This window comes from Cervus elaphus, chromosome 10 (genome assembly GCF_910594005.1).
Source record: "Cervus elaphus chromosome 10, mCerEla1.1, whole genome shotgun sequence".
NCBI lineage: Eukaryota > Metazoa > Chordata > Mammalia > Artiodactyla > Cervidae > Cervus > Cervus elaphus.
Window position 1 is genome coordinate 15,049,402 of NC_057824.1, and position 11,515 is coordinate 15,060,916.

General features: G+C 55.9%; 2 protein-coding genes across 3 annotated transcripts; both read left to right on the forward strand.

The window, feature by feature from the left end:
* Positions 1-378: 378 nt before the first annotated feature.
* Positions 379-1,174, forward strand: LOC122702179 (hemoglobin subunit alpha). Its single transcript, XM_043915693.1, has 3 exons — positions 379-539; positions 641-845; positions 950-1,174. Exons 1-3 carry the CDS (start codon positions 445-447, stop codon positions 1,076-1,078), a joined length of 429 nt encoding a protein of 142 aa, XP_043771628.1. The 5' UTR covers positions 379-444; the 3' UTR covers positions 1,079-1,174.
* A 1,964-nt stretch (positions 1,175-3,138) lies between these two features.
* LOC122702176 (hemoglobin subunit theta-1-like) lies at positions 3,139-4,087 on the forward strand. Of its 2 annotated transcripts, none has more exons than XM_043915691.1 (3): positions 3,139-3,456; positions 3,596-3,800; positions 3,904-4,087. In XM_043915691.1, the coding sequence occupies exons 1-3, from the start codon at positions 3,362-3,364 to the stop codon at positions 4,063-4,065; spliced, it is 462 nt and encodes a 153-aa protein (XP_043771626.1). In that variant the 5' UTR covers positions 3,139-3,361; the 3' UTR covers positions 4,066-4,087. The 2 variants fall into 2 exon arrangements, with proteins under 2 accessions (XP_043771626.1, XP_043771625.1); XM_043915690.1 differs by having other exon boundaries at positions 3,149-3,456; positions 3,901-4,087.
* Positions 4,088-11,515: the final 7,428 nt, after the last annotated feature.

Here is an 11,515-nt window from a genome sequence, read left to right on the forward strand (position 1 = left end):
AGAGTGCGCCAAGCCTAGGTCCGGTGTGGGTAGCACGGGCTGACTTACTCCATTCCGTTCTCAAGACAGCGCAGCCTGGAGCTGGCAGACTCTTAGAGGATGCAGGAGCGGGCATCCACCCAGCTCCACAATCCCGCCCCCGCCACCTGGCGCGAGGCTACCACTTCCCGGGAAGGTGGACGCAGCGGGCGGGAAGCAGACGGTGGAAGCAAGAACCCCCGGTCAGAGTCTCCAGGTCTCCGTGGATGGGTGAGGGAAGCACCCACCGCCGGGCCGGGCGCAGGTCGGGCGCCGCGCGCCCCCTTTGGTCCAGGTCCGGCCGCCCCGCGCCAGCCAATGAGCGCAGCGAGGGCGGGCGTGCCCCTGGCGCCGGGCGCATAAAGGCTCGCGCACTCGCCGCCCCGCACTCTTCTGGTCCCGACCCAGACTCAGAGAGAACCCACCATGGTGCTGTCTGCCGCCGACAAGTCCAATGTCAAGGCCGCCTGGGGCAAGGTTGGCGGCAACGCTCCAGCTTTTGGCGCAGAGGCCCTGGAGAGGTGAGCACCGCACCTGCCCCGCGGGGATCGGGCCGCACGCCGGGCGCGTCCTTGTCCCGGGCCGCCCGGCCTAAGCCCGGTTCTCCTGCCTCTTCACCCAGGATGTTCCTGAGCTTCCCCACCACCAAGACCTACTTCCCCCACTTCGACCTGAGCCACGGCTCCGCCCAGGTCAAGGCCCACGGCGAGAAGGTGGCCAACGCGCTGACCAAAGCGGTGGGCCACCTGGACGATCTGCCCGGTACCCTGTCTGATCTGAGTGACCTGCACGCTCACAAGCTGCGTGTGGACCCGGTCAACTTCAAGGTGAGCTCGCGGGCTGGGCCGGGACAGATCTGGGCTAGAGGGGCAGAGAATGCGGAGGCGCCCCCACCCAGCCCCAGCCCCCCTGACGTCTCCTCTCTCGGCAGCTTCTGAGCCACACCCTGCTGGTGACCCTGGCCTCCCACCTCCCCAATGATTTCACCCCCGCGGTCCACGCCTCCCTGGACAAGTTCTTGGCCAACGTGAGCACCGTGCTGACCTCCAAATACCGTTAAGCTGGAGCCTCGGCGACCCCCACCCTGGCCTGGAGCCCCCTTGCGCTCTGCGCACTCTCACCTCCTGATCTTTGAATAAAGTCTGAGTGGGCTGCAGTGTCTGTAGCCTCGGGTCTCTGTGTCCGCGAACCGGCGGGGGTGGTTCTCATTGCCTGGGACCAAGGAGTCTCAGGCAGAGAGAGAGAAGGGGAAAACAGGACAGAGGGGTATGGGTGGAGCCCGTCCCAAGGCCACTGCCTGGGATTCTCTGGGCAGCCCTCACCCTCAACCTGGAGTGATTTCTGAGTACAGTCGCCCTTCCTGAATTCATTCCAGAGCCTTGCATATTCATCACGGAGTTTGCTCAAATAAATCAATTTGTTGGCAGACCTCCAGCCAGGACTTGGAGCTCTCCCCGGCTGCTGCCAGAGCTGGGTGGTGGGGAGAACACAGAGGCCCTCTGGGTCCCTCTCTCCCCACCAAGTGTCTAGAGGAAACTAGGGGTGCGCAGTGCCGTTGTAGAACCAGGCCAAGTCCTGGAGGCACCTCTGTCACCTGGTACACCCCCCCAGGACACCCACTGGGCCACTGAGGGTCTGAAGGCCTGATGTGGGGGGCCCAACTCAGGATCCACTGCACTGCCTTGAGGCCCACTGACACCACCCCCCCCCCCCCCCCCCCCCCCCCCCCCGCCACCGCGCTGCTGTGGAGAGGAGAGCCAGGGCCAGGGAGCCTAAACTCAGAGGTGCTTTCTTCCCGTGGAGAATGCCCCTAGCACCTGGGGCTTGAGGTGTCCAGTCCTGGCAGTGGTCCAGCCCCAAGCTTTTAGCTGGGAGCAGTGTTCTCCCTTCCCTGGGCTCAAGAGTCAGCGTCAAAAAATGGATGGCAGGTTTCCTGCCTCAGTGTGCCCTGCTTTTAGCATATGAGCTCTCAGTAAGAGGCAGTCTTCCTTACTCTATTATTAGGCAAAATGAGAGCCTGGACTAAAAGTGGAAACAACCCAAATCTCCATCAAGAGTATGAGAGGACAGACAAAATGTGATCTAAACAGACAACGAAGTATTATCCAGCCATAACAAGCAATGAAGTGCAAATACATGCTGCAAACACAAAAGACCATGTACTGCATGATTCTATTCCCATGAAATGTCCAGAACAGGCAAATTCACAGAGGCCAAGAGCAGCCTGGTGATGTCCAGGGGCTGGAGGGCAGAGGTCATGGACTGACCGCTGAAGGGGACAGCGTTTCTGTTTGGGATGATGAAAAAGTTCTGGATTAGACAGTGGTGATGGTCACACAATGACTATGATTAAAGTCACCGGATTGTACACCTGAAAATGGCTGAGACAGTAAATTTTGTTATGTGAATTTCAATGCATTTTTTTTTTAAAGGAGGTATAGTGATGCCTGGCACAGAATGAGTGCTACATGGGTATGAGCTATTACTTGGGGGATCTATCCTGTACTGTGCTAGGTCACTTCAGTTGTGTTCAACTGTTTGTGATCCCATGGAACACAGCCCTCCAGGTTCCTCTGTCCATGGGATTCTCCTGGCAAGAATACTGGAGTGGGTTGCCATGCCCTCCTTCAGAGGATCATCCTGACCCAGCGATCAAACCCTTGTGTTCTCAACACTCATGTCTCTTAAGTCTCCTGCACTGGCAGGTGGATTCTTAACCATTAGCACCAACTAGATTTCTATTTGGGATGATGAGAAAGTTCTGGAATTAGTGGTGATGGTAACACATAGTGTGAATATAGTTAAAGACACTGAATTGTATACCTTAAATGGCTAAGACAGTAAATTTTATGTGAATTTCAATGCGTTTTTAAAAAGGATGCATAGTGATGCCTGGCACAGAATGAGTGCTTTATAGGTATTGGTTATCATTTTTAGGATCTATCCTAGCTACTCGGTGAATGCTCATTGTCCTGAAAAGGGCATCTGCAATGAACCAGGAACAACCTTGGGAAGAAGAAACTGTTTTCTTCCTTATTATATACCATAAATGAGAAAACAGACTGACGTTCAATGACAAACTCCATGCTAAAATGCAGGGCCACTTAATATTGACACATACTAAACATTAGTTTCCAAAAATAGGACTTTCAGGGTCCAGGGAGATTGGGAAGGCCCCAGGTCAGAGCTGACGCTCCGTGGAGAGCTCCTAGACCCCTCCCGGCCAGATTCTGCGACCAGAGGCCCGGCGCCCTCCGGAGGCCAAGGGGACAGCCGGTCGAGAGGCGCAGGCGCAGCCCGGGCTTCACCGAGACGCCGAGCGCGCGGCGGGCGGGTCTCCACGATGGAGCTGGCGCCGGCGGACCGCGCTGCAGTGCTCGCGTTGTGGCGGAAGCTCGGGACCAACGTCGGCATCTACACGACGGAGGCCCTGGAGAGGTGCGCACGGGCCCCGGCGCCTCCGGGCTCTCCTGTCTTCAGCGCACTCGGGGGATGCGTCCCCCGCCGTCCTGTCCCGAAGCCTTTCCTTCCCAGGCCCCACCATCAGGACGCGCCTCACTCGCAGTTCCCCCCGCAGGATCTTCGTGGCCTTCCCTTCCTCCAAGACCTACTTCCTCCACCTAAACTTGAGTCCTGGCTCCGCCCAGGTCAGAGCCCACGGCCAGAAGGTGGCCGAGGCGCTGAGCCTGGCCATGAACCACCTGGACGACCTGCCGCACACCCTGTCGGCCCTGCGCGAGCTGCACACGCACAGGCTGCGCGTGGACCCGGTCTTTTTCAAGGTGAGCTCGCGGGCGGGGCCGACGCCCGTCGCCGGGGGAGGGGGCTCCCACCAGGCAAGGGGTGGTGCACCGCGCGGGAACCACTCTTGTCTGCCTGCAGCAGCTGTGCCACTGCCTGCTGGTGACCCTCGCCCGGCACTACCCCGGAGACTTCAGCCCCAACATGCACGCCTCACTGGTCAAGTTTCTGAACCACGTGATCTCGGCGCTGGCCCCCAGCAGTGGCCAAATTGGGAGGGTGGACGCGGAGGGCTCCTGTGTTTGAGTAAAGTCGGCAGAGTCCCAGCTGTGCCCGTGTTCTCTTCTAGGGGAGCCAGCCCGGGCCTGACGAGGGTGGGGTGGCGGTGTGAGTGGGGGTGGGACGCCCCTCCCAAAGGGAGGCGGGAAGTCTGGACGGGGTCTCCGCTCCCAGGTGATAAGCCCCGACTCACCATGCCCTTGAGCGTGGCTACTTGGAGGTGTCGGCTGGGGCTCCGGCCGGTCGGGACGGGGCGTCACGGGCCCCAGCGGGCCCCGCCCGGACCGTCTTCCCCGCTGCCGCCTTCGGACACCCCACATGCACCTGGTTAGTACCGCCCGGGACAGCTTGCGAGGAAATTAGGGACGGGCGCCCCTGCCGGGGTGGAGCGGAACTGCGCCTCCGGAATGCGCTGGGCACTTTGAGCAACCGGGAAGCTTGGGGTCAAAGGTGCCTTTGCCAGACTCTGGACCTGGTCGGAGGAGGTGGCGCCTGCAGCGCGCCCTGCCCCCATCCCACACAGCAGACAGAACTCAGAGCATCTTCCTTTAAAAATTTTTTCTCATGAAATCAATCACGGTCATCGCAGAAACTTCAGGAAACGACTCCCAGTTGCTGCACCTAAACTGCCCATGCCTTCCCGTGGGTCCCGGATATACATTGCTTGACAGCATGAATTTCTTTTTCCTTCTTCACAATTTCAGATACAGGATTCGTTCTTACTGTATATCTCAGCAACCTCAGCACGTTTCTTTCTTTCCTTATTAACTCTATATGTTTTCACTTAAAGGAAGCACTTGAGGTCTTTGGTGCATTAACTCCTCTTGGGCACTGAGGCCACTATTCAGTCAAATAAGGGTCACTGTGAACAGGAGTGCCGCAGCACTAGGACAGTCCATTGGGTACCAGAGAGGACCACTAAGTGACCAGGGACAGTCGTCACACCAGAGGGGTGACTCGCACCCCAGTGGGGAGGGGGGACGGCACATTTGGAGAGATTTCTCATAAGAATATATTCAGTTTCACATTGACATGATCAGAGGAAACTTAAAACACACAGAGAGATGGCAGCAGCTCCCCCCAGGCAGGGCCAGAGAGGCAGAGAAGACAGGTACTTGATCTAATCCCAGGAAAGGTATTTTTCTTCACTTACATTTTCCACTTTCACAACTAATTTGCAAAAAACCTTGCCCTGACTATTTGTAGCTAAAAATCTATGCACTAACATCACCATTCCCTTGGGGGATTTCTTCAGAAGTGTAATTTCTGGCTTTTTGAGAGTATTGCCAAAATTGCTTTCCTGAATTTCGCCAGCAGATGAGAGCCTGCACCCTCACTCACTGCTAGAGGAGGGTCACCCACTTCCCAGGTTAGCATTCTTCCTCAGGTTGACCCAGATTTTGCCCATTTCTCTCTGGTATTTCCTGGGAGGACTCTTTCCTCCAAATAAACCCAGCCCCTCCTCAGGCCTCTGGGCCCAACCACGCTCCATGGCTCTGCCTGTTGTAAGCGCATTTCTCATCTACACCCTCATGACAATTAAGAATGCTGGATAAGACCCTTCCCACCCTCTAACAGCAAGTGGATTCGGAATCTTCAGATCAGATAACCAAGTGAAGGTGAGAACTCAGATGTCACAGCACCTAAACCACCTGGGTCCTGAGGTATTTGCCAAAATGAGCAAACTTGAGCTGAAATTCTTTTTCCTTACGGGCTCACAGTTCAAAGGGCCAGTAAAAGGTGATATACCCAAAGGTGACTTTCCCATAAACCTGGGGCCCTAAAAAGATATCCCACTGGGTTATCCTTTTCCCAAATACAGGTACTGGTAAAAAGAAATAAAGAAAAAACAGGAAAAAAAAACCCTGGATATTCAGCAGAGAAGAAAAGATGCTTCACTAATAAATTGAAATCACATGCTGATACGCAAACAAATCCCCGCCCCTCCCCCCCCCCCAAGAAAAAAGTACTTCACAGGCCACAAGGTGCCAGGGCTGACAAACTCACCAGGCACACAGGGCCAGGCACCTGCATGAAAACCAGCAGGCACTGCAGACGTCACATGCAATACAACTTGGTTTGAAATATCTGCAGGGAACCACAGAATATAAAAAAGCACACAGCAGGACTTATCTGATGGTCCAGTGGTTAATAATCTGCCTGCAACTAAACTTGAGTGCCACAACTGAGCCCATGTGCAGCGAAGAAAATTTAAAAGGACAGAAATTGCGTTATGATTTCCAAGGTAACAGAGTAAAAAATAGAATGTTAAAATATTTTAACCCCACCCCCCCAACCCCGGGGGGTGGGGTGGGGGGTGGGAATTGGGCAAAAATGGGAGGAAAAAAGAGAATGGGAACGACAAATGTAAAGACCCCAGAAGATGGCATCAACAAAACAATGGAGGAATTCCCTGGCAGCACAGTGGTTAGGACTCCACACTTCCACTGCCCAGGGCACAGGCTCAGCTCCTGGTCAGGGAGCTAGTCTAACTTGCTCTGTGGTGCATGGGTTGGTCAGTCAAGTTCATTCTGGTTTAACTTTCTGGCCAACCCAATATTGACTATGTGACTTAAATGACTCAAAGGATAAAGATCAGACTTGAGGCTTAAAGATGAAAAGCACAAATACAGTAAAGAATTATCACTAATAATAGCAGATCCAGAGACTAAAGTGTACCCTGCAAGGCTCCCTTCTGTTCTCACGTGGTCACCTCCCCTTGTGTGGCTGTTTTGTTGCGGTTTTTAAATTTTATTGGCATATAGTCGATTTACAATGTTGCATTAGTTTCTGCTATGTAACAGTGAGTCAGTTATACAGACATGTAATAGTTTGCATTTGTTAATCCCAAACTCCCCATCCATCCCTCACCGAAGCTTATTTTTATTTTTCGAAGCTTTTTTAATGTGGTAAAATACAGGGCTTCCCTGTTGTTCACTGGTCATCTGCCTACAATGTAGCCAACCAGGTCAATCTCTGGGTTGGGAAGATCCCCTGGAAGAGGGCATGGCAAACCATTCCAGTATTCTTGCATGGAGAACTGCACGGACAGATGCCTGATGGGTTACAGCCCATGGGGTCGCACTCAGACATGACTGAGTGATTAACACCAACTCATGCAAAATATAGGTAACACATACTTACCAGTTCAACCACTGTAAAGAGTACGACTCAGTGGCATTCACTTCATTTACAATGGTGATGGTCATGTGCCATCACCACCTCTACCCAGCTCCAGAACTTTCTCACGGCCCCAAAGGAAGCCCTGTGTCTACTACCAGGCGCCCCCTCCACACCTCTCCCAGCCCAGCCCCATGGCTTTACTGTCCAGCATGTTGCTCAGCACATTCTCAAGGCTCAGTGGTGCTGGACTTGCATCTGATCTGATGCCCTGATGCTCAGGAGCTGTGGGACAGTTAATGCGTGCTGTCTGTGGTGATTTCCAAGGAGAGCAAAGCTCTCTGGAAGGACTGTGGGGCAGATGAGGGCCTGGAGGAGCTGGCGAGGTACGTACCTCCAGGCCTGGGTCTGCAGCGTTTTGTGCTCTCTTCTGCTCAGAGGCAGGGCCTGGTCTGGGGCTGAAAGGCCTGGATTCCAAGGTGGCTGGACTTGGGCAAGTGTTCCAGAGGGGACAGGAGCAGCCCCGGAAGGCCCAGGGCAATGTAACACTGCACTGTGACTTATCACACTGCTGTTCAGTCGCCCAGTCGTCTCCACCTCTCTGTGACCCCATGGACTGCAGCACGCCAGGACTCCCTGTCCCTAACCCTTTCTGAAAGTCTGCCCAAGTTCATGACTATTGCATCAGTGATACCATCCATTCATCCCATCCTGTGATGTACCACACTAAATACACCATACTGTACTGCATACTTGAAGTTGCTTAGTGCTTAAAACTTATCACAAGAAAAAAAATCATTTTGCAAAATATATATATATCATTAGCATGTACACCTAAAACTAAAGTTAACATTTGTCAATTTAATCGCAATAAAAATTTAAAAACAAAGGTGGCCAGGATCCAGGTGGGGGAAGTCCTTGGCCAGCAGTTGGCAGCTTCTCTCTTGAACTGTGAGGACAGCACCACCTCCTCGGGAGGGCAGCCCTGAGCCCACGGGCACCAGCAGGGAAGGCAGGCGGCAGGCAGGCTGGGGGCGGCACAGGGGAGGGCAGATGCAAGAGGGTGGCACTCACCAGCACTGTGGGGGCTGAGGATGCACAGGGACCCCCCAGGCTATCCTCACAGGCTCCCGGGTGCCCCTGGGTGGGAGCGGAAGGCCGCCTCAGGCCAGGGTTCACTGGCACCTGGGGGCAGACCTCGTGCTGACCCCAATCACATGCGACCCTGTGCTGGGCGTGTGGGGGAAGGTCACCTGAGGGCCTGGCTTAGGTCTGGTGCAGTGACATAGAGCAGCTCACCGCGCCACGATCAGGCCCAGGACGGCTCAGCCCCTTCCCCTAGGTCCAAACAAGTGTCACCATCACGTGTGCCAATGACAAGAGCTGGGAAACCTGCTCTAAGCTGTCCCGTTCATGTCCCAGGGATGCCACTGAAGGCTTGCGGCCCAGCTCTCCGGGTGCTTCGGACCAGCAGCAGCAGCAGCCTGGAGCAACGGCAACCTTCTCGGTACCGGTACAGGCTACAGTCGGGCACCACACTCAGCAGGAACTGACGCTGATCACAAGCCTCATCCTGCGATTCCAGAGACAGACAGCAGACCAGTGGCTGTTGAAGGCTGGGGCCTAGGGGCACGCCTGCTGGCGGGGGGAGGGTTGGGGGTGATGGGAGTGTCCCAATGCACAGTGATGACCACCACACTGCGAGCACACTGAAAACCACTAAACCACACACCTCAGGCAGCTGACATGTTGAATGTTACGTGAGGTTAAGTTTATCTCCATCAAACCAACCAACCTACCTGCAAAAAAAGAAGTCTACATTCTTGGATCCCTCCCCAGATCCACAGGAAGCCTAGAGGGGCCCACACCACCTGCTACAAGGCCTTCGGGTGACAAGGGCATGGGGTGAAGTCCCAGCACCTCTCAGCTCAGCCCGGCCCAGCCCCCAGAGCAGGACCACCCTGTTCAAGGCAGGGGACCCTTCTGAGGCACAGCCTCTTCACAGGCACAAACCATGGCTGGACACTGGCCCGACCCCTGGAATCACTCCCTCCTGGCTCCCAGGCCAGCCGGGTGCACGCACCTACTGCACAGCCGTCCCCCTGCGAAGATGGCCCTGTGTCCACACGCCGCAGCGAGTCTGGACTGCCAAGAAGGCCATGGAGCTCACAGAGCTGCAGGGCCAACACCATCCCTCCAGCCCTCAGATCCCCAGACTTCAGGCCTGGGCTTTGCTAGAGAGCCCCAGAGAGAGGCGCAGAAGGCAAAGCATCCCTGCCCTTGGCCGCAGACCCCCCGCCCGCCGCCTGGACAGTCTGGGGCCTCCATGCTAGAACCACCACAAGCTGCTATCGCCATATCCCCCACTCACACTCCCGCGCAGAAGACTGGGACTCAGGGAATCCCTGAAAACTCGGGGACTGGAAGGGCCAAGGGAAGGACCACACAGCCCTGGGACTGACCACAGACCCCTGGAGATCTGCACCTATGGGCTCAGCCAACCCAACTCACCGAGGACTGCCATCACTGCCCGCTCCCAGCATCCCCACCCGTTCCTGGTAAGCCAGCACTTCCCCACAGCAGCGCTCTAACAAGGAGGAGAGGGCATCCTCCAGGGTGAGTGGTGCCCTCCTCCCAGCTCCCTCCCGGTGCTGCCCCTGGAGCCGAGGCATCCACAGAGCAGCCTGCTGCACTTCTGCGCCCAGTGGAATGGAGCCAGCCGAGGAGCCGAGGCTCAGGGGCTGGGGGAACCAGGCGGACCTTGCAGTCAGGCCAGGGCACGCTAAGGGCAGGCAGGTGCCTCTGGACTGAGAGCAAGCACCCAGCTGCAGGGGGAGCAGAAGCTGCCTCCCAGGCATCTTGACCCCAGCCCACCTGCTTTCTGGCTGGGACCTCCAGGGTCCTCTAAGTTCAGGGACGCCATCTGCCCTCTGCCTCTTGAAAACCACCCTCCAGGGATGGCAGCAAACAGACTGCCACTCAACCGTGCATCAGAAATGGATACAGTACTAAGTATGTGTGCCCTGTCACCACAACACAAACAGAACCCCCAAACACCCCCTCGGGAAGTTAAGAATGGAGACGTGAGGAGCCAGGCAGTCTTGGCCCTGGCTGCTGACTCAGTCCAAACCCTGCCATCATGAGCTGGGTCACAGAGTGGAGTCAGAAAACCACCAGCACAGCCTGCCTCTCTGCCTGCCCCTCCCCACCACCACCTCCACCCTCTCACGGCTTTCCGCCAACTCATATCTACGTCCCACAAAGACTGCACATCCCCTGCTCCCCCACAGGTACCTACCTGGCCTCTCAGTGGTCACTCTGGCCCAGCCTGGCTACAGGCCAGGGCAACGCCCCTGGACAGGGGGACATCACTGATGCCACACCGCCTTCCCGTGGACACAGCTGGCTGGGGAAGACCCTGCCACAGGGCAGCAGAGCAGCCCATTACCCACATCCCTCCAGAGGGAAACAAACCGCAGTGAGGAGCCTAGAAGAGGACCACTGACCATGCCCTGGAGCTGGCAGCCACACAACCCAGACCCAGAGTCCATGTGCTCTGCACAGGGGTGTGGGTGTGTGTTTCACAAGGTGGCATCAGAAGCTGCCTCTGAAAATAAACCACCCCCTCCCCTGATGAACTTTCCTGGTGGCTCAGACCGTAAAGAATCTGCCTGCTAATGCATGAGACCTAAGAGATGAAAGTTCAATCCCTGGGTCGGCAAGATCCCCTGGAGAAGGGAGTGGCAATCCACTCCAGTAGTCTTGCCTGGAGAATCCCATGGACAGAGGAGCCTGGCCGGCTAGTCTATAGGGTTACAAAGAGTCAGACACGACTGAGCACACACACACTCATCTTCCCCCTGAAAAGCAAAAAAACGAAAGAGCTCCCAGTTGTATCTTCATAAGAACTCACTTTAGTCTCGAGATACAAGCGGAAGGGCTGAAGGAGAATGGATAATACCACCAGCCCTACCAAGGGTGAGCAGAACCACGACCCCAAAGTCAGCATGCCCTCCTCTGAGGACCTTGTGGCCGTCATGTCGATCTTTCCGCAGGTCTTTCTTTGCTCTGAGTAACTCCAAGAGGGGGAACTGCAGCTTATCTGAGCTCCAGTGCTGGGCAGAGACTGCTGACCACAAACCAGACAGGCAGTCCTCCGAAGAAATGGGGGAAGAGAACAGCTTGGACCTCAGAAAGACACATGGGGCTGGGAGAGCAGATGGCCGTGTGCCTCTGGCTCCGTCAGCGCATCAGATGCCAAAAGGCAGAGGAGCCCAAGGAGGAGTCACATTTCTGGGCTACGTGCAGGTGACCTGGGCATGCCCCCGACCCTGTAGAAGGCGCAAGTCCAGTGCAG